This window comes from Crocodylus siamensis, chromosome 8, assembly GCF_052110815.1.
Source record: "Crocodylus siamensis isolate JL-2025a chromosome 8, ASM5211081v1, whole genome shotgun sequence".
Classification (NCBI taxonomy): Eukaryota; Metazoa; Chordata; order Crocodylia; family Crocodylidae; genus Crocodylus; species Crocodylus siamensis.
Window position 1 is genome coordinate 66,607,574 of NC_143402.1, and position 21,558 is coordinate 66,629,131.

The window sequence follows — 21,558 nt, forward strand, 5'->3', positions numbered from 1 at the left end:
CTTGTGAGGCGTGGAGTTTATATTAAGCATTGAGGAACCATGGAGCAATCATTACCTCCTGAGTTCTCAATCTTACCCTGTCTTTTCTGAGGCTGAACTCTTTAGGGCTGACCATCCTCACTTGGAGAGTAAAGAACCATCTCTGAAGCTTTGGCATATGCTCCATTATTAGCGGTAACTTTATTCTTTTCCCTGTAACAAGAACATGTTAACCAAAAAAAAAAGTAGTTCCAAGATTTATAAGCAGTCTTGTCACTTGCATTCCTGAATAATTTGGAAGGAACTGATGAAACACCAGGAAAAATCAAAAATAGTAAAAATAGCTACTGCTTTTAATTCAGTAGCTTATAGCTGCCTGCTTGATGGAAACCAGATTGTTGTAAAATGTGATGGTTTTTTAGCACCCGATGTGTTGCTGTAACACCTAACAATGTAGGAAATCTACTTGGCAATTTTTGATAGGGAATTTGATGCGTTTCAGTAGTAGAAGAATTAATCAGAAGGCCAGAGTCTCTACACAGGGGTCCAACTGCACTGTTAATAGCCAACCTACCATCATGCTTAGGCAGCCGAAGGCAAGGTCTCAAACTAGTATCTATTTCTAAACCTGCTATGTAGCCTTGGCCTTCAGATAACCATCCAGACCAGTCAAGCTCCTGTGATGAAAACAAAGTTTAATCTACACACATGTTATGTGTCCTATGCTTTTATAGATTGAACTTTGTTCTCATCACAGGAGCTTGACTGACCCAAGTCTAGAACATGGTAGAGTTGTGCTCGTGCTGTAGTGTTTGTTTTGAAGCATTTCCTAGCTTTACCAGTAACTGAGTGACAACTGTTGTACAGTCTAGTTCCCAGACAAACTCCGGCAGAATAGGCATCGAGTACAACTAAAATAAAAATGTTAGCTGGACAAAGATTCTTAAGGCCGGCTAAGGAATCTTCATTGTATCCTCATTTATGTCAAGTATCTACATGCATTGCAAAAATGTTTCACCCGTTGCATGGAACAGCTGATGTGCCTTTTAAAAAGAGAGCTAGTTTCTTCTCAGCCATCAAAATATGAGGAAGACCTTGGGTTATAAGAGGACCATTATAAGTCAGTAGTACTCCTGCCCTTTAGCTAAATTTTTGGTCACACTGGGTGCATCTACACAAGATGCTATGTCATTTGTAGTGACACTACAGTGATGTAGGTGGTCGCTACAGCAATGTAGCATCAGCGGGCATGAACAGTGATGTTGAATTGCCAATGCTACATTGCATAGCAAGTACTAAATGACGGCACAGTAGTGGCGGGGTGGGGGAGGGCATGTGTAGATGCATCCACCAGCTATAGTCCACAGGATGGGTTGTCAGAGTTAACTTCATTAACCCATAAAGATCATTCCCAGGCCCAGAAGCCTTTGCCAAACTCATTTCTGTTTAAAAGAAGGGCTTTGGTTCAGCATAGCTGCTGTCAGCTGTTGTCCAAAATACTCCAAAGAAGTACCTTCTGTATATACGTTGCCTCCAGCTGAAAAGAGAAGGAAGTGCTTGCGCATTGGTGATGCTTTTGCTTCCCTAAATATGCTTTTGTCAAGAAGGGATGGAAGAATTAAACCTGCTTGAATTGTTGGCAGCCTATCCAACTAGGAAGGAAAAGACTGCATTGGAATTTGATTCCTTCATGCTGCGGGTATTTAATCTGCTGTGGGAAGTGGAAAGCAGTTGTCCCCCCTGAGTAATCTTCAGGGGATTCGAGGGGCTCTTGCAATCTATGCACCAGAAACAAAGCAAAAGAAAAGGAACAGTCTCCAGGCACTGGAGTGAGTTGTCCATCTTCCCTTCCCTCTGCATTACTGAGAAAGTGGAGTGGGTACCAGGGAGCACTGAACACTGCAGGAGCACAGGTCCAGACCAGCTGATAAGAAATTGGAGTAGTAAGTGGGCACACACAGCAGCTTGTAAACGGATCTCAGCTTTCTGGTACTCATCTGAGCAAGCCTGCCCACCCCTCCCCATTACAGAGGCTTCCACATGGAGTAGCTTATCCAGTCCAAGGCAATGGAGTGCAGTGGCTGGAGGATGCACCTCCAGCCATTGTCTGTATGTTCATGGGAAGAATCTTGGGCTTTTTTGTTCTCTCCTACTGCACATCTGTCTCCTCTAAGCGGTAACCAAAACAGTGGGAAATATGTGGAGGGAGCGGAGCAGTGGAACAGGTTCATGAAATGCGGCCTCTCCCATGTGCTCCACCTGATTCAGGGTGCTATAACTTTGGCCTAAGAAAACAGGTTCAGCAAAATACAATTCCTGTTCTTGTATGCTGAGCTGCAACAAAGGTGTTGTGCTTTCCTAGCTTGACAGCTGCCCCCACCTATTTGTTGGTTAACACTTTACTGCAACAGAAGGCCCAATTATGGGTCAGGACTCAAAGTGTGTGTTGGGTTTGGGCAACAGCTAAGTCCTGGCTTCAAAGGCCCTGCAGTGTAAAGAGTGCTTGTTTGGGTTCTTGAAATCAGCACTTCAGGCTTCCTGCCCCCTGTGCTGAATGTCCGGCATCCAATGATAGTGTTGAGGCACTAGCACAAGTTCAGCCTGAAAAGGCCAAGCGCCAGGGAGATGGTTTTGTCTTTGCTTCTCAACCCCACCCCATCTGCTTCTCCAGCTTCATGTGGAAATTGCTCCTCTGCTGTGTGTGCACACCAAGATGAAAGCTGCCTACTTTCTTGCTTGAGACAAAATTCACCGAGTGGATTTTAAGTGTGTCATTAAGGACATCACAAACTCAGTACTTCTCCAAATGCATTGAAGCTTATAGGCAGAGCTTTGATTTGCTGCGAGTCTCTTGATTCAAGGCTGATTCAGGATGCTAGCGTGCCTTGTGCTTTCACAGGGAGAACCACTTATAGACAGCCTAATTCAGTGCTGTCGTCAGGTTGTTGGGGGCAACCATTGAGGCCGAAACAGACACTCTGCAAAAGAAGTGACTTGAAGCAGCTCTTGCAACACACTGGATAGGATTGTCATGGGCCAGCAGGCAAGGGGGAGGGAGGTGATCTATGCAAGACCCAGGCAGTGAGAACTCATGAATTCCTTGTTCCCAATTCTGCAGTCCATCTGGAAAGCAGGCAGGTGATGAGTGGCTGATTCACTCATAGATGTAGGGTTGGAAGGGACCCAAGTAGATCATCAAGTCTGACCCCGTGATGCTAACAAGCGACTTCAAAGACAAAGCGGTGGTGGTGTGCTGGAGGTAGGTGCATCTTGCAGGTTCAGCTTGCCACCTTGGGGAACTGGGGAAGGATTCATTATCCCAGGCAAACCATCAGATGAACTTGAAATTTGATAGAATGGCGGTCGGGGGAAGAATTACTCGGCCTACTTGAGTCTCTTGTTCTCTGCCAGGATGCAATCATTAATGTTTCTGTAACGGCCTCTAAAATGTCTATCCGTTCACCATATGAAGCTTCAGTTTTCCTCTATGCCGTGGGGATATCACTCTGGAGGCTTATTTTACTCTTGGGGAAACTACTTTGAAATTCTTAGCTGACCGGTGTCTGGAACTGCCCGGCAACACTACAGGCTGGGTGTTCCTCTGCAATGCAGGCCTCTAACTTCTAAACCATCTCGATTAAGCATGAAAATGTTGGGGGAGTTACCCTTCTCTGACTCCTGCCCAGCAAAGCATGAAATGGGGAAGAGCGTTTTCTTAGAGACGCTGCAAGGAATCCTCTTCATCTACGCTGTTTCCTTGCACAAAGCAAGCCAAACTGGCAACAGCTCGATTCTCCCATGAAATTGCTTTTGAACTCCAGCATCTAGAGGTAATCAAGGGCTGCCCTGCTCCTCCCCTCCTGCTTCTTGCTAGTGTCAGTGGTTTGAAAAGTGGCTCTGGCACATATTTGTTCACTGGCAATTTTTGCTGGTGGTGAGGAGTGAAGAATGTCAGGAATTTCACTTGTTCCCTTTCTTGCCACACACGGTGTTTAAGTGCAGCCAACAAAACTGCCTGCTGCGCAAGGGCCTGTTGTCATGGTTAAAAAGGACAATCACGCAGTGAGCCAACGCTGCTGTCCCTGCCCGCAGAGCCTGGGCCGGTCCTTCCATAATGTGGGCTCCAGAGTCAGTCATGCTGTGCCTTCCCTTTAAGCTCATTGCTCTTCGTTGTCTCTTTGACTACACCAGGATTCAGATCAGAGTACCTTGCTTTATGAAAGGCTGATCCACTCCAGGAAGCCACATCCTTAGACAACGAGCTCTTGCAATGTTCCTGGCCAATGCAAATACCTAGGTGCCCTCACAGTTAAGTAGGTGGCAGGAACTATGCTGTTGGGACCTGTGTCTTCATTCTCTTTGGAACCAAACTTGCCCAGGGTGGGAACAAGACTCCTTTCTCATGGCCCTGTTATAATTGCTCAATATTATTTTAAAACTTCTTTAGTGAATGTTAAAAAGTTTTAGTTGGTTATGGCTTTGTAGGGATTGAAGAAGGCACAGGACCCACACGTGCTGGCTCTGCAGTGTGTTGCTGGAGTAGGTTGGTGCAGTCTAAGACGTGCAGTTGATCCTGCAGCGTAGGTGGGCTCCGGGTAAAAGGTGCGGGGGGGGAGTTCACCCTTCCATAGCCCAGAGCTGGCTGCTCTGTTCCCACGGTTCCTGGGTGGGGGGTATCCACAAAAAATGAATGCTTAACCCTTTCTCTGCTGCAGAGCCCTGTGATGTTTCTCTCTGAAAGCATTGGGCTTGCTAAAAGCCCGGTTCTCATGTCACCTCAAATGACCTAATCCACTCCCTCCTGAACCGCTTATTTTCATTCCTTTGAAATGCACTTTCACCTTTGTCTTCCAGTGGCACGTGAGCAGTTCTGCTAACTGGTGAGGACTGCACATGCACCTCGCCTCCTTGATTAATTACCTTTCCTCTTGTGCAGTAATTGGCCTAGGCCACGCCTTGGGCTGGAGCCTATTTCTTGTCTCTGTTCACAGGACAGTTCACATCAGCAGACAGGTCTGGGAAAGGTTGGGAAGGTGATGTTTGCAGACCAAGACTTGAACCTGGACACATTTTCCAGGTTGTTTTAGGATCCTTCCCTGAAAGCTGCTGTAGAAGCTCTGAGTACCCCTGGATTCATTCAGTGCTGTTACAATCCTGCTGGTATCCCATGGGGTACTAATCAGGCCATAGTACTGGAAATGGTCTCAATTCGAATACAGGTTGGTACCTTGGCAACTGGATCAAAGGTTTAGGATGAGAAAAGACTGAGGAATGATATCAGGAACATTGAGGTCTGATGGGCGAGGAATTGGTCAGGGGTTTTGATACCTGAAAGAGGTAAGCAGCCAAGGAAGGTAGGACGGTCCCACCAATAAACAGGGCAGAAGGAACGGGAGATGATTGCTTTCCTTCAAGAATAAGGAGCTCAGTTTAGTGGTTCTACTGAACGGAGACATTGGAGCGGAGGAGAAATAGCCCATCTGTGTCCAAAAGGGGACGGATCACACATGCCTTTCTTTTTCTGCTGTGTTTTTTCAGGTGCAGTGAAGTTTGAAAAGGGAGGGACTGAGGCAGGCTGGATCCTGCGTGCGCAGCGAGTCCTGAAGCGTGCCACCACTCTCCTGTCAGAACCTGCAGCGCAGGCAAGTCTCAGGTTCCCGGCATGTGCTTTGAAGGGGAGGGATGGAAAGCAACGGCCCGTAACGCACACTAGTGCCCAGCAGACGCCAGAGAACCTGGAAACCTTAGAAGAGCAGCGTTTGACTCTGCTCCTTCTGTCTATGGAAAAATCTCCGTAATGGGCACCTGGCTCTTGCTGGTCATTGGCAACTTGTATCGAGTACATTAACGTGAAAGGTCGAGCCCTAGTTAAGTCAATAGACGCTTTTTTTCTGGGAGTGGGAAAACAAGCCTTTGAGAGAGCCGGCGGGAGGGTGACGCAGAGTTGAGGCCCTTTCATTTCAGGCTTTCATTTCACTTCAGTGGATTGAGGTATTGAACTTTACCCAGGGAGCCGCCTTCTTTCAAGGGACTTAGTTTGGTTTCCAGGCTGATTCTTTCCCAAGCATGAATGTTTGCTTTGCAGTGAGACTACTTCCCTGCCCTCCTGCAAAACTTATGCCCGAATTCAGCACTGGAACAGCCTGAGAGCGAGAGAAGTGCTAAGAGCACCTCACTTAAAGGAACCTGCCATCTCCTGGTCTCTGTCCTCCTCCTCTCTCTTTTTCTTTCTCTTCTTCTTCCTCCCCCGGGTGCTGGTGCTATTTCTGGGCCTTCTGTTTATTAAAAGTAAAAATAGAAAAAACCGTGAAGGTTTGGAAGCTTTAAACTGCCTGGTGAGAGACAGAGAAAAGAAAAGTAGGTGTCCTATTTTCCTGGCGGTGCAGCGATTTGAATGCACTGGCTATACTTCAAATTTGTTTGATGACTTGAAAAGCTCGAATGGAGAGGAGATGACAGGCACTGCAGAGGAAGAGAGGATGCTCTGTGTCTGGTCTGGTCTGGTATTGTCCATGTCTCCATTTTGCAGAGCTGCAGGAAGTGGAGGTATCTGCTCCAAAGTATCTTAGCAATTGAAAATAATCACTTGGGTACTTCTAATAGGTCCCTGTGGCAAAGCATTTTTGATTAGCTGGCCTGTATGTTAGGTGGGGCGGATTCTTCCAGTTTTCACAGATGTAACACTACTAATATCAGTGGAGTTGCTGCCTCTGATTTACATTGCAGAGAGGATCCCCAAGCCTTCATACTGCATTGCCATGTTAAGGTCCCTCCTCCAAACCCGCTGTGTTTCTCAGCAAGCCTCGGTCCATTCAGTTTTGTCGGTTCTCACCAACCTGTCTTTCCCAGTGACTAGCTTGTTGCAGTTGCTTTAATCTTATTAGCTGGGCTACGTTGAACTTCTCAATCATACTCTGATGTTTTTTGGGGCAGGGTTAGTGTTTGGAGTCAGAGAGGGATCCTCATCTTCTGCCATCTACTGGGTTACAGACTGCCAAAGAAGGGGCTGTCCGTATGTCTGAGGTCCTGTTACCTTATAGCACCTGTACAAGGTCAGAGGATAAAGATTCATTACGTTGCCAAGTACATGCGGGAAAGGACATCAGTACAAGCGCAGGATCTGACACTGGTGTTTGCCTTGAAATCAGAACAGTTAACAGCACACACCTACTCATCGCAGTCGCGGCCTGTCAAGTGTGGCTACTTCACGTTGTTTCTCTTTGGCATGGAGTATATGTTCCCTCTCCTTCCCCCGTCCTACCTTTTCAGTGGATTATGCAGTCCCTTTGCATGCCAGGATCTTTGATGGCTGAAGAAAGAACAGTTCGTCAGCAGCCAGCAGGGAGTCAAGCGTAGCATTTGTTTGTGCCCTTTGCCAATTCTCCCCTCTCCCCCCTAATTCACCGTCTCCCCCATCAGGGTTCCAGCAGCTTGACGGGAGAAATTCTTGGCAACTGGCAGAGGGCTAATAACGTTGAGGGTCATTAAGCTTTAGTTGATGGCCTATTTTAAGGAGCACCTTTGTTCAAACCAGCCTTTCAAATCTGAACTCAGCAGGAGCAGGACATGCTGGGGGGCGACGAACAGGGAGCCATCTGATATGAGACTCAAGAGGCAGAGGAAGGTTTTGGCAGGAGAGGAGCAGAAAGACGTGTCCTGTTCAACTGTGACAGCAGTCTTGGAAGGCAATGGCTGTGGAGGAGGGAGAGAGTCCCTTGCAAGAGACCTGGCTCCTGCTGTTTGCAGGTTGCAATAAAGACACCAGCAAATCCAGAGTTCGGATCCCTCCACCCATGCATAGGGGGTGGGAAAATATCAGTTCTGTGTCTTAAAGAGCTGGCAAAGGGATTATTTCAGGAATGCTTCTGAGTGTTTGGATATCAAACAACTTGCGATACAGCCAACAAAGATGTTCCCAGTTCTAATACAGGGCGACTTTTAACACTGCTACCAAGACTACCAAGAGTTGGCTGTGTTGGGTCTGACTGGTGTGAGTTTGCTAAGTCCGGTCTCCTCCTGGGTTGTGGCCGGGGCGGATTGAGGGTGGGGAGGGGTGCAGTTGTACCCCACTTTACTTTCTGCTCCACCCAAACTTTTAAACCAACTGTTTGGGAGGGGCAGCAGCATTTCTGTGTAGGCAACACTGAGGGAGTCAATTGATTTCATGGCTCATTCTCATCTCCCTGCTTCCTGCTAATCTCTCTTCACTCCACAGATGTTAATGACCCTCTCTCCTTTTTAATGGTCTTGATGTTCCACTATTCAAATTAGCTTTCTTCTGAAAGGTTGCTGTCTGTTAGCCATTCCTGCTAATGTTTTAGCCCTAGCTAAAAACCTTAATTGGGGTGTGGTAATATGAACTCAGGAGTAGAAATGACTGGTAGTGAAGTATTGGAGTCAAAATACTGACGGATTTTGTTTTATGAATCTGAATAAGACCTTCATATGACTCTAATGACTACAGGACTAATGCCACAATATCTTTTGATTATTGTTTGCTTAGTTGTATTTTTTAAAAACGTAATATATAGCAAATTAGTGCACTTTCCAATCATTATGCTTTTGATTTTTGCTTTGATCTTAAATGGAATAATATAGTGCTAGCCCCCCTAGCATATTAGTCAAGCTTCTAGCTTCAATTTTACTGGAGAAAAATGTGTTGTATTATATGTGATGATGTGCAACCTGCCCCTCCTTGTCAAACCTAAATCAACCCATGGCCGTGGCTGTCATGCTTATACAAGATTCCCCAGCTTCCTAATTTGTTTTCGAACTTTCCTGACCATGTCTGACTCCAACCTGCTGTGACTGCCTGCTGCCAAACACCCCTACTTTCCACAGAGCATCTCTGTGGCCCTGTCTCTGTAATGGGAAATGGAGTAGAGGAAGCTGTTGGAGATGGCACTGCTGAGTCTTACAATGCCTGCCCCATGCCTTGCACGCACATACAGCCATGGACTGGGTCAGTTAATGAGGATTGTTTTGCCACCCTTCGAATAAGCTGGCTAAGGCTGGGTCTGGCTGAACCACTGCAGTCTGTGACAGTCTTTGCTCATTGTGCTCCAGTTCAGCCAGTCTTCTGACTTCACCCACAGCTCAGAGCCACACGCTTTGGAAACGATCCCCTGACAGGATTGGTGTCCCAGAATGTACTGCTGTGATTATGGCTCTAAGGCATCCTATGCACATACAGTTGTGTCAGCATGACTTAAAACCATCAGTGTGAAACACATTGTCTCCCTGCAGTTAACCAGCCAGAGCAGTCAGCTGTGCGGCTGGTTCCTTGCTTAGTGAGAGACCATTCCCTCCACACTGCAGTGGGGAAGGAGCACTCGGCCTTTGGCAAAGTGGGTACAAGGTCCAGTTGGGTCTCTAGTAAAAGCAAAGCTGTTCCACTATAGATGATCCAGCTTGAGGCACATCCCCTTCCTTGTGTGGGCATAGACCCTAACAGGACGGTGTCCCATCCTGTACTGTTCGAGGTTTATACTGTAGTAATTCTTAGTCAGTGGAAGGCCTGACGTTACGCTACAAAAACACCGTGGTTCTTGGCAGCCCCTGTCCAAACAGGCCTACACCTGGGATAGAAGAACATCTTCCAGGAAAGGATTCTGAGGGCCTTTAGCGCAGTAATGTAGAGGGAAAGCTTGCTTGGTCTCCATTTTCAATATACATGGTCCATCCTGCTACTCTCAGACCTTCCTTTTTCATGAGGACCTGTTTTAGCCACAGCTTTACTGAGAACCCCAAGTCCCAGTCAGATTTCACAGAGGAACACTGCAATGACCATTAGATGGCCAAAGTCAAGGAAGACCAACAAGAAAGCTGATGACCCTTTCTGTTAACGTAGGATGCTGGCCAAAGAGAAGAGGTATTTATCTAGCACCAGAAGGAAAGTTAGACTACAGGGACCATACAGTGAGTGAATGTGGGTTTGTGACTAAAACCTAAATAAAAGGAGAGGGGTCTTGAGTTTTAGTTCTAATTTTGGCACAAATTCACTGTGGCGAAGATGTCCAGGGTTTAATTCTACCACCCCTTGTTCAGGATGAGCAGCATCAAATTTTTCAAGTAGTTTCCACTGACGGGAATTCACTGTGAACAATGGTGGAAAAATCAGGTTTTAAGGGACTAAATGACCCTAGTTTCTTTTCAGATTAACTTGCAAGATACAGCTGGCCAGACGGCAAAGAACTTTGCTGTTCAGCATGCATGCTGCACTCGGGTCTGGGAACCGCTAGAGACCCAGCCTTCCATGTGCTCCTAGTAGTGCAAATCACCCAAGTGACGTGGATGAGGCATGTCTCCTTTTTCCCTCCTCTGCACTGGCCCAGGAGAGCAGGGGAGCAAGCTGCACTGTCCCAAAGCCTCAGCTGATGAAAGAATTGGGCTTTCCAATGCACAACAGTACTGCTTAACCTTCAGTTTCCCCAGCAGAGAATGGGGGTAAAAATGCAGACCTCCTGGGTTGTTGTCAGACAAAGTGCTTGAAGATCCTTGGTGGAAACAACAAAATATTATCCTGGAATGAGCAGGTTTTCGTTGTGATTGTCTTTGTTATGGTGAGGTCCAAACACCCCAATCTTCTAGGCCAGGAGTTCCCAAACTGTGATCCATGGATCACTAATAGTCCTTACCACCACAGCTGGTAGCTGGTGGATCACACTGAGTATCTTTCCCCTTTCAGTTGAGATTTTAATCACTAATAAGGGCTTGTGGTGATCTATGAGACGTATTGGGGGCATGACACTGATCTGTTGGCCCGTACATTTTGGGAACCACTCTTTTAGCCTGTATTTGCTTTCTTGGCCTCTTCCCAAATACACATGCAGTTGCTATTCACTCAGGAGCTGAGGCCTCCATCAATACTGAGCATGCTGTCAATTTACAGAGGGCAGGGATGCAGTTTTGATTCACAGAGGGCAGGGTTGCATCAATATCTTGATTGTAACCACGTGGCTGAAAGACGCTGACATGCCGCATGTTGCCAGGTCCCCCTCCTTGCTGCTGAAAATAAATGCAGTATCCACCCACAAAACTCACAAAAGTCCTGTGTGTGCTGTGCTGTTCCATCAGTGTCATGTTCTGGCAAATATTGCTTGATTGAGATGCTTGCATTTTTTTTTAATCCATGCTGAGATGAGCCGTGTGTTCCTTTTTTCTCCCTTCCTGTGCACTGTCTCCCTCTGATGCTTCCTGCTGCTGAAGTTAAAAGATGCTTTCAGGAATAGTCTCCTTTTCAATAGCCTTTCTTGAAAAGATTGATCAACCTCCAGTTAACATCCAGTGGTGAAGAAAGCTACTAGGGTGTTTTGGTCGCTGAGAGGTGGAGAGGTATAGACACTTATTAATGAGTTAAAGCCCAGTGCTGCTTCTGACCTCCAAAACGGCAAGTGATTGATGGATTAGAGATGCTTGTGTTCTGGAAGGGAAGCAGCTGTGTGTATAGGCATATACCAGTGATTCTCAGCCAGGGTGTCATGGCACCCCAAGGTGCCTTGAGATCCTTTGAAGGGTACCACGGGTTGCTATGCAGAGTTAGTACTGTTAGGTGTACACACCTGCTTTATAAGATGAGTCCAGAGATTTCAAATGTGAATCCATAGCGTTAAAAACATTTGGATCCTGTTGTGGTCTTTCTGAGTTGTTGGCAGCAGAAGAATTGCGCTGTTTTTCTGTAGTCAACAAATGCGTGAAAACTAAGAGCTGGAATTTTTTGGGGGGGCCTCGGGCCTATGGAGGGGGCCTCAAGTCTAGAAAGGTTGAGAACCACTGGCATATACAGCTACCTGGCACCTTTTGTGACTCATCTCCGTCCTGTACATGCCCGTACAACTTCAGGTATTTCAGCTGTGATTTATTTATTCCTTTCTGGTTTTGCTCCTTAAATCTCTAGGGGCCTCATTCTCCCCTGGCTTGTTATAAAGGACAGCTCCTGTCCAATATGATGACAACACCTGGGGGGAGCAGGGAGAGATGTAAAGCAAGACTGCAGGGGAACCAGTCACATTTTGCACCATATTGTGCCTGCATCAATGGCTGCACAAAGTTCAGGTTGGGAAGATCAGGCCCCAAACACTCCTGAACCGCTCCCTTTAAGGGATTTTTTAGATTCCTTCGGTTCCCAAGTGACGTGGTCACTTCAGAGCACAGTCTTTTGATGTTTGTGCAGCACCTCCAACCTGGGGCCTTTCAGTGCTACTGTAATGCCCTACTGTATAGAGCCCGTCAGGGAGCAGAGAGTCTCCATGTCTCACTGCAGTGCTGCTGTGTGCAGGGACATCAACCCGTGCACCATTGTCTCTCACTGAGAAATAGCTTTTTGTCCTCTACCACACCATTGCCCACATCACCAGAATCAGCCGTAACTACCCTCTGGCAAAAAGAACAGAAGAAACTAGGTGACAAAGCTGCTGAAGGGAGCCAGCAAGGAATTGTCCCCAGTAAGGAGTTGCCATCTGGCTTCAGTTACAAATGGCATACCCGGTGGAGCTCGAACAGATTGGGAGTGGGTCTCAGAAGATGCAACTTTCTCATGAAGTCATGGGGCCTCTGTGCAGCCGACCAATGTGTTTGTCAGGAGAAACAAACCATGGATCATCTCTGGAGATGCCCTGTAGCACTACGGCGCGCGCCACAAGATCTGACAGCACCCGCACCGGAAGCAGGGGCCTGTGCAGAATATTGGGAACAGCACATATAGAAACGTTGGATTGGAGACTCAACGAACAAGACCGCAGCGCTCAGATAAGGGCTGCGATACCAAGAACAGTTTTCACTGGCCCCTCCACTCTGATGGGCAAGACATTGGCCCCATCAATGGCAAAACGTCCATTGACTTCAGCAAGACCAAATTTCTATCCTGAGTAAACCAAGGCTGCTGCTCATCCCCTTTATAACTTCCTTATGCGAGTGCCCGTGTGTCAGGAAATGCTTTGTAAGCAGATTAAACCCCTGCACCCATGTCTTTAGCTGCTTTAACAAGAGCCATATTTAAACATTGCCTTAAACATGGCTGTGGGGCCCATGCTAGGATCATGATCCTTCTGTTCAGCTTACAGTACTTTGAAGACACTGACTTCAGTTTCTCAACGCTCCTGTGAGTTCAGGTCACCGCCCATCCTATATTTAGGGGCTGCCTCTTCCTTGATGACTCAGTGAGCCTTATGCAAAGTAGGGTCTGGAAGTAGTTGACCTGATGAGCAAGAGCTCATTCTCAGGCAGTGGTGCAAAGGATCCAAGGCTGAGATGCTAATGTAGGATGTTGTAGTGTGCATAAAGATAGCGACTAATGCAGGGGCAGGCAAAATGCGGCCCGCGGGCCAGGTGCAGCCCGCCAGGCCATTCTATCCGGCCCACAGGAGCCCCTAAAAAATTTAGAAAATTAATATTTATTTGCCCCTCACTGCCTGTCATGCAGCCCTTGATGGCTTGCCAAAACTCAGTAAGCGGCCCTCCGCCCAAAATAATTGCCTGTCCCTGGACTAATGGCTTCTTCAGAAGAAACTTGGTCCCATATGTATTTTTTTTTTCTACTTCTCTCCTCTCTTCCTGACAAGAAAGATTGCTGGAGGACCCTTCCATCTCCATCTTTTCCCACCCACTCTTAAAATGAGGCACGGAGGGGTTCTTTGCTTATGCAAGTGAGCTTGGGACAGAGAGATGAGCAACAGCACCCAGACCTCATGCTTTCTTTTCCTTATGCTAAAGCTACAGAAAGGAACCAGAGTTACTGTAGATGAAGTTAGGCAAGACTCTGGATTTCTGATGTGTGGGAAACTTGCTTTGAAATGTAGTTAATTTGGACACTGTCAGGACAATCAGTTCTAGTCATTAATTCCTGGGGCTGACAAGAGGTGGGTTTTGGAGCATTTCTGCTATGCCAGCTGCTCTGGGGCTGCCTGCCCCCCCTCCCCATGCTGCTGGAGCTGGGCTGAATTTCACAGCTCGGGAGGTGTCGAGCAGCACCGAGAGCCAGTTGCTCTGAGAGTCTGGAAACCTTGAGGGTCACCAGCCCAGAAACTGTCCACATGCAGGGACTGTCCCAGAAGCCTTCTCAGGACTTCCTGGCTCTTTTGTTGCTAAATCCAGGACTCCCAGTACTTTCTGGCTTCCAGCTGCAATGGGGTTTCTTGCATAGAAGAGCTGTTGTGAATCCCTCATCTGTGGAAGCCCGGGCTCCCAGCCCCTAGGCAGGACATGTGATGGAGCTACCCTGGTGCCCTGGACACTTTCATGTCCCCACAGCCTGGTAGGAAACAAGGCAGGTTTCCATCAGACTCTGCCTGCGACTTGCCTAGAGGTCAACACACACCACTCCTTTCCATGAAACATCTGCAAATGAGCAGTTTCCACCCAAACTGTTTCCCTGGCACATTGCGGAGCCATTCTCATAACTGTATAACTGGGGAGCTGCTTTTCCTTTCATGTCAGATGGCTGGTGTTATTCATGGGCAGGGAAGCTCATTAGAGGCTTCAAGCACGTATTTGACTAACTGCACTGGACTTTCTAGAACTGTCATCTTTTAGGCATTTTCAGCTCTGGACAAGGCAGTTTCTCTCCCTCCACCCGAGAGGAATTAGTCTGACTGCAGCCGCGTCTGAGTGCCGGAGGGTGAGTGCATGTGTGTAGAAACATTCCTCCGAAGGCAGGGCGGGCACTCCCGCTCTCCCTCAGGGGCTCTACTGTTTTCACTAACTGGTTTTTCGAGTCATTTTTAATATAAGCCTCCATCTCTGCTTTTGATCACCTGTAGTGTGGAGAGGAGCCACCCAGAAACTGCTCCTTAATACACAGCAGATCTGCCTAGCCCGGGTCCTGTCATTCCATCTCGACAGACGGGAGCAGAGCGGCAAACACCCTGAACGGCTTTCTGGACACCAAGAGGAGCCAGAAGCCTGCCGAGATGTTCAAGGCAGCGGGTAAAGTCTCCCCCAGTAAAGGCTCTCCGATCAAGCCAACCAAGTAAGTGCAACTCTGCAGGTGAATCTGGCGTTGGGTCCCTTAGAGGAGACTGAGGGAAAGGGTCTTCTCTGGCTACAGGGGATGTGCAGAATAGAGCTACGGGAGGAAGGTGTTTCTGTCGAGTCCTTTGGAAGCAGTTCCACAGAGAATTGGGAACGGGCTGGGGGCTGAACTCCCCTCCGGGGGCAGTTGGGATCATATACAGCGGCTAGCTTGTAAGGCACTAGGGTCAAAGAAGGTATTTCATTGATGTGCAAAAGTGGAATGGACAGTCCAGGAATCGGGTCAGAAAGGAGGGTGTGATGCCAGAGGCACCATCTGGCTCTGGCTGTTTCAGAAGACATTCTTGGATCGTAGAAGCAACAATAAATGAAAGTTTTGCTGGGCTGTTGGTTGGAGAATACCCTTAATGTAGCAGATTCAGGGGCCCAGGACTGTACATCTAACTAGGTGAATGGCAGTTGCTGGGGTGCTTCTGTCTTGTGAGATGACAGACCTGGAGGGGAATGTTCAAGCCTTCAAGAAGGGAAACAAAGCCCAGGGCCTGGTTGGCACCAAGCCCAGCGATCCCCTGCTCTCGGGTGAATGAAACAGGAGATGGATGGAGCTCTGGCGGGTGAAATTGTTGGTATCATCCATCCTGGCTACAGGCTGGTCCTTGCTTCCTTTCTCTTATGCATGTATGCATTGAGACTGCAAAGGTTGCCCCTCTTAGGGCTGTATGTGGCTTAGGTCCCAGAGGATTTGTAGCAATGCTCAGTCTCACTCTGGGGAGAGGTTTCACCAAATTCTCCTTTGAGGGTGATGCGAATCTGGGAGAAGAGACACTTTACATTGCTTTTAGCTGAAGGGCTCCTGACAGAGAAAACTCTGTGCACCTGTGACAGGAAAAGCCTCTAAAGACAGCATTTTCCCTGCCGCACACTGCTCAAGGTTATTTTCTATCTTCCTTCAGCTCTGTCATGTTTGCTTGGTATCCCAGCAGTTGAGCTTGGTTACAAATGTTGCTCCCGGCCTGGTTGTAGGGGAGAAAATCCTCAAAAGAGGTGATTTTAAGAGAGTTATACATATAGAAATACTTCAGGGGTGCACAGGTTATAATGTCCATAGTTACTCCTACAGTTTGCATCCGCCTGCAAAGGTGCCCACTTGGGAAACCTGCCCTGCAGTGGTACAGCTGGTCTCAGGTCCTGCCATCTACACACTTGTAGCCTTTAGACTTGGTTGTGTCCAGATTGGTTGGTCAATGAAGATGAACCCCAAACCTCCTGTAACCAAATTAAGTGACCATCTCTTGCCTTAAGCTCAGCATCTCCAGACTTGCATGTCCCTTGCAGGCACTTGACTCTGTGGTCAGGCACCTGGATCAATGGCCTGATTCCCTGAGGTGCTTCACAATGAAGCCAGAGGAGACAGCAAAGCCCCAGTCCTTCTGAAGCTTGGCCTACTTTCACTTGAGTAGCAATCTACCCAGAGGCACCCATGCTTGAAAATTTCTGCCTACACTTCTACAGTCTCTTTCACATGCACTTTAAGCTGTTTGACCTCATCTATATCAACCAAAGCAAAATGCACCGAAACCTCAGTCATCTAGTTTAAGCCACAGAGATGCCCACCAGCTGGGGAGTTTCTCCTGTGCGAAGCTTTTCTAAACCTGTATCAACGTGGAGCTTTGGGAGTCTGTGTTGCCCTGTGTAAATCATACTGAGCCAAACTCATCCCAAATGCAACAGTGCTGAAGAAACTGGAGTTATACCAAGGACTTTTAGAGTCTCAGGCCTGGTCCTTGTGTTGAGTGGAGTGCAAAGGGCCTGAGTACTTCTCAGGACAGAGTCCTAATTTGGGCTCAGAAGGTGAAGGGTGGAGATATTGGGGGCACCAGCCTATTTAAGTATAACAATGCCTGCCTGGCACCTTCAAAGCAGGTTACAGACTTTAACTTGGCATCCACTAGTGAGGCTGCTCAGTATTATCCCTTGGGTGTAGGTGAGGAAACAATTTGGCCGTTTGAGGTTCCTAGGTTGAATGATTTGGTCAAGACTGGACTTAGGCTCATGGCTCCTGTCCTGGTCGATTCGCCAGTCCATGTGAGGCATCTTTTCCCAGGATTCAGAAAGGCAGCGCTCCGGTCCGTACACACAGGAATCCTCGACTCCCCCTGACTCAACTGCATTTTAAATGGTAAACTCCATTGGAAGGTGGCGAGACTTCACTTGGCATCCTTAGTCCTAGGTTCAGCAGAACCGGAGGATAGTGAAATGAGGAAGAACAGAGACCCACGTGGATTTCTAATGGGGCCGAACTCTGGCGCAACATAATGCCTGGCTGTCTGAAGGGTCTTGTCACCACAGAAGTATGCTGTAGCATAGTACAACACACAATAGATTATGACAAGGTTTCCCCAAAGGCCGGTTGTGAGGAGGTGGGCTATATTCTTAGATATCAGCCCCCCACCCATTGTTTCAGTTTCTCTTTTTGGGGTCCCCATTGCCGTCACATCAACACGTCTCTCCCACCAATGCATCTCCATGTCGGAGGGCTGGTACCGTTCAGTGCAACCCATTTCAAGCCCCGTCTTTCCTAGAGTCTGGATCATTCTGACCCTTGCTAAGTTTGATAGTCCCTTTCCAACAACCAGGTCCTGCTACCTGATGTTTCCCAAAGACTCTTCCTCCTAAAGACCCTGTCAGCGGATAGTGGGCTGATGTGGAAAGGTCCTCTCAGGTCCCATCTGATCTGAACAGTTCTTCAGGGACCTTCATCTGCGCTCCAAGTCTTGGTTTGTCTCATGGGAAAACCTGACTCCCAACAACTACCAGCTTCCTCATCTCAAACCCCATCACCTGTGAAGGCCTGCCTAGACCTGGCACAAGTGAAGTTGAACCCCAAGCCCCTTAAAAGCCATCTCACACATTGAGAGGCTGAAAGCTTTGGGACATTATACCCAAGATTGAACAAAGCAATCCCAAAGATATTGTAAGGGATCTGGTATCTGGTGAAAGAAAGTGGAGAGACATGTAGGACCTTTCAGTCTCTAATTTCTATTAGTCTGGCTTTGGGATCTGCCTGCGAAAGAAGGGTATTTTTGATTTCTCCTCTCTGATTTTCCTGGAGGTAACTCTTCATGAACATCGAAAGCAAATCATCCTAGTGACTTCTGCCTACTCAGAAACCAGTTAGGAAGGGATCGCAAGACCTCAAAGTCCATGCGGACATTGGTGTTCATTACAGATTTGCCCAATCTGCAGCATTCAGATCCAGATGGCCACTTCCTGATTTTAGGGGCTGTTCAGGTCTGGATGTTGATCTGGCCTGTTATATGGATAATATAGGAGTCAAATACAAACTCAACTCGTTTGGGCTGTCTGCAAGTTGAAGGATAGTCACCTGTGCAAGCCTGGTTCAGGCCCATGTCAGAGGTGTGGTGTTGGGAGCAGCAGAACAATGTTGATTCTGCTCAGCCCATATCAGCTAGCTCAGAAAGGCAAAAGCAGAGCTTGGAATAAAAGAGGTTATTCACGGCGTTGTCTCGGCATGCCAAGCAGACGCAGGGCGGTGACTCACGCTCCCCTCCCTGAGCAGGGAGCCACGGCAGGAATTTTGGGTGGTGCACAAGTATTTGCTATCAGCTCCTCCTCATTCCAGGGCTGAGGAGCTGCCAGGGGTGTCAGTGTGGAGGGCGGGGGATTGTGTAACTGAGATTGAAATGAAAAACCAGTGTTCTTGCTTCCAGTCTGATCCATGCACTGACTAGCTCAGGACAGGCTCCTAGCTGAGTGCTGCTCTGAAGTCCTTAGACCCCACCATCCAGCCTCCTACACAGGGGACCAGCTCATGGCTGCACCTTCTACAGCTTCTCCCCTGGTTCAGTAGTGTATCCCCTGAACCTCACTACTACAGACAGGCTGCACATTTATACTCTGTGTAGGTATGACCTGTACAAACAGAGACGTGTACACAGCCAGTCTCTGCTTCCTGCAGTACTTTATGTTGACTTGTCAGTTGACACCTAATTGATGTTGGCACATTCACATCTGCTGAACTTGTCACTGCAGGCATACAAATGTGTACAGTTGCATGTGGGCAGTGCTGTGCATATAATGACAGAAGGCAGGGCAGGGCGGCATGCTGAAGACTAATGCATTCAGAGAGGCGTGAGCTTTTGTAGGCAACGCTATTTTATCAGATGCTATGAATGAGCTTGCAGAGAGCAGAGGTATTAAATGGAAAGGAATAAAGTAATTAAAATACAGACGATAGGGAAACATGAAGGAAAGGATACATATAAAGTGTTAAGATAATTGTATATTATTTTAATACCATGTATATTTTATCATATATTAAAATAGGAACATGTTTTCGAACTTAGGAATGTGCCATGGTGTGGTGTTGTCCACATAGCAATTGCACAGGACTGAGCTAGAGCAGTTGTTCTCAACCTTTTTTGTACCAGGACCCATTTGTAAACATCAATGGCCAGTCCTGACCCAGTGCCCCTCACTCCCTACCCACTGCCCGCAGGCCCCAGCCCCACAGCGTGGGGGGCAAGGAGGGGCACCCAAGCAGCCCCTTGCAAGCTAGAGCTCTGCCAGCCTGCAAGAAAAAAGCCATGGTTTTTTTCTTTAAAGGAGAATCCATTTTTAAAGTTTGTTTGCAACCTCTTTCATTGGGGGTGCAGATCTGTCATTATACATGTGTGATGTGTGTGTGTGGGGGGGTGTCTCTAAGATATGTTAGAGTATGTGTTGGTTATACAGATCCCCATAAGGACATGTCTGAGACTGACGCCGTGTGTGTTTCTGGAAGCACTGTATATTTGTGCACGGTGTTCAACTTTCAGAATGTGTCCTAAGTGCCCGTGTGTGTGTGAGTATCTGAATACCTCTACAGCTCTATGTTTTGTGTCACCTTTTGGTCAAACAGAGCCCTGGTGTAAGTAAATATCATTCCTCTGAAAGTCTCTGAGCCAGATTCAGGGGTGGGGTGTCTGACAGGTTGGGCCAGTGATTACCCAAGCAGAGGAGCTGTAGGAAGCCCTAGGGGTGTAATAACCCTCAGGAGAATGCCCCAGAGGGGACAGCGGCTCCCTCCCAGCCAGTTTTGAGCAGATTGCGCAGTCCAGCCTGGAAGCAGCAGCCTCTTAATTCCACTTGCCCTCTCCTGCAAGCTGCTGTTCCACCTATGCCACCTCTTCCACTTCCTCAGCAGGAAAGCTGTGTCTGCTTCCAGCGCTTGCTGGGTGCCAGATCACAGCTGCATGAAGCAATTCATTTCAGAGAGGATGTATAATTGGCCCCACCATTTACATCTTTGCTGAACCTGGCCCCAGATGTGTCCAATAGGTCTGCATGCAGCTGTGTGACCTTGAACGTTCCTGAATAAGCATTGTGTTTGCATGCCTATGGCACAAATGGTGTACGCCTCTATAAGTGCACATCTGTGGATTCGCAGTGCAGCTCCAGGCATCAACTCTACCCTAGAGATAAAATAGGTGCTCACTGGCGGGGCAGCAAATCGTTCAACAACTGTGGACATGGATGGTTGCAGAGCGGAGAAGGCAGGCATTTGCTGGGTTGCTCAGGGCAGTGGAAATCTTGGGACCAGCTCTGTCTGGAAGGTACCATCCTGGATCTTGGTAGGGAACTGTACAGTGACAATCTGGCCGGGACTTGCAGCATCCCCCCTTGGGGAATAAGGACCCACTGAGAGTACCTTCAAATCTGATGTTAGGGACTCCTGCCCACAGAGTGCAGAAGGTAGTTCGTACAAAGGGGCTATGGCAGGAACGTCTAGTTATGACCACAGTGGATCTCGTCCACCCTGCAGGAGTCCAGTTTCATCTCAGCAGAAGTGTGTTGAAAACTACAGCAGTCCCTTAGCGGATGGTTGGAGTGAGGCAGTGGTGAATAGGGCCCATGGCTCCATACAGCGGCATTAGCCTAGCTGGCAGTGTGAGTTTGCATGGGTCTTGTGCTCTCTCTGACTCCCACTATCTCAGTCTCTTTCCCTATGCTTCATGTCCTAGCAGGAGAGATCCAGCAGAGGAGGGAAAACTGAGCAGGAGAAGGCTCATGGAAAATGCTGGACAAAATGGGGGGCTTTCTGGACCACTGACTTTTGCAGCTGCAGAGACTCAATCGTGCTGGAGCCTGAGAGAATTAGAGGGTAGAGGGCCAGAAGACCCAGCCGCAGCCTGGCGATGTAAAAGGGCTTCCCATAGCACATGAGTCCTGCCTATGGACAAGGCGTTTTGGTTTCTTTCCCCAGATTGTTTCTACTTTCCCCTCCCTCAGGTCCTCAGCCAATGAGCTGGCCATGCTCATCTCCCGCATGCAGGTCAATGCTGACCAGGTGGAGAAGGACATCCTGGAAACGGATTCAAGGCTCAAGCAGGTACATGGTGTTTGAGAGGAGAGAGCAGCCACATGTGCATGACCCATAGATGGGGGCACTTCAGCATTTGCCCTTATATAGGCAGCCAGTGAGATGCTGAACATTCAGCACCAGTGATAGTGGGGGGCAGATCTGCATTGACACAGCCATAGCTTCCAGGCATAGGTTTTGTGAAGGTCTTGAGCCTGGATCCCTTACAGTGGAGAGGAACATAGAGGCCT

The 21,558-nt window shown here is 48.0% G+C and overlaps 1 protein-coding gene across 2 annotated transcripts in view; it reads left to right on the top strand.

Moving 5' to 3' along the window:
• The first annotated feature begins 14,228 nt into the window (after positions 1-14,228).
• The window catches only part of EVPL (envoplakin), a 30,634-nt gene continuing 23,304 nt past the window's right edge, over positions 14,229-21,558 (top strand). Inside the window, exons 1-3 of one of the 2 annotated variants that reach the window (XM_090059252.1) lie at positions 14,229-14,593; positions 14,736-14,944; positions 21,238-21,337. In XM_090059252.1, coding sequence (XP_089915378.1) covers positions 14,886-14,944; positions 21,238-21,337 — 159 coding nt within the window. In that variant the 5' untranslated portion in view covers positions 14,229-14,593; positions 14,736-14,885. The remainder of the gene's footprint in view (positions 14,594-14,735; positions 14,945-21,237; positions 21,338-21,558) is intronic. The other variant, XM_090059251.1, reaches the window with a different exon arrangement.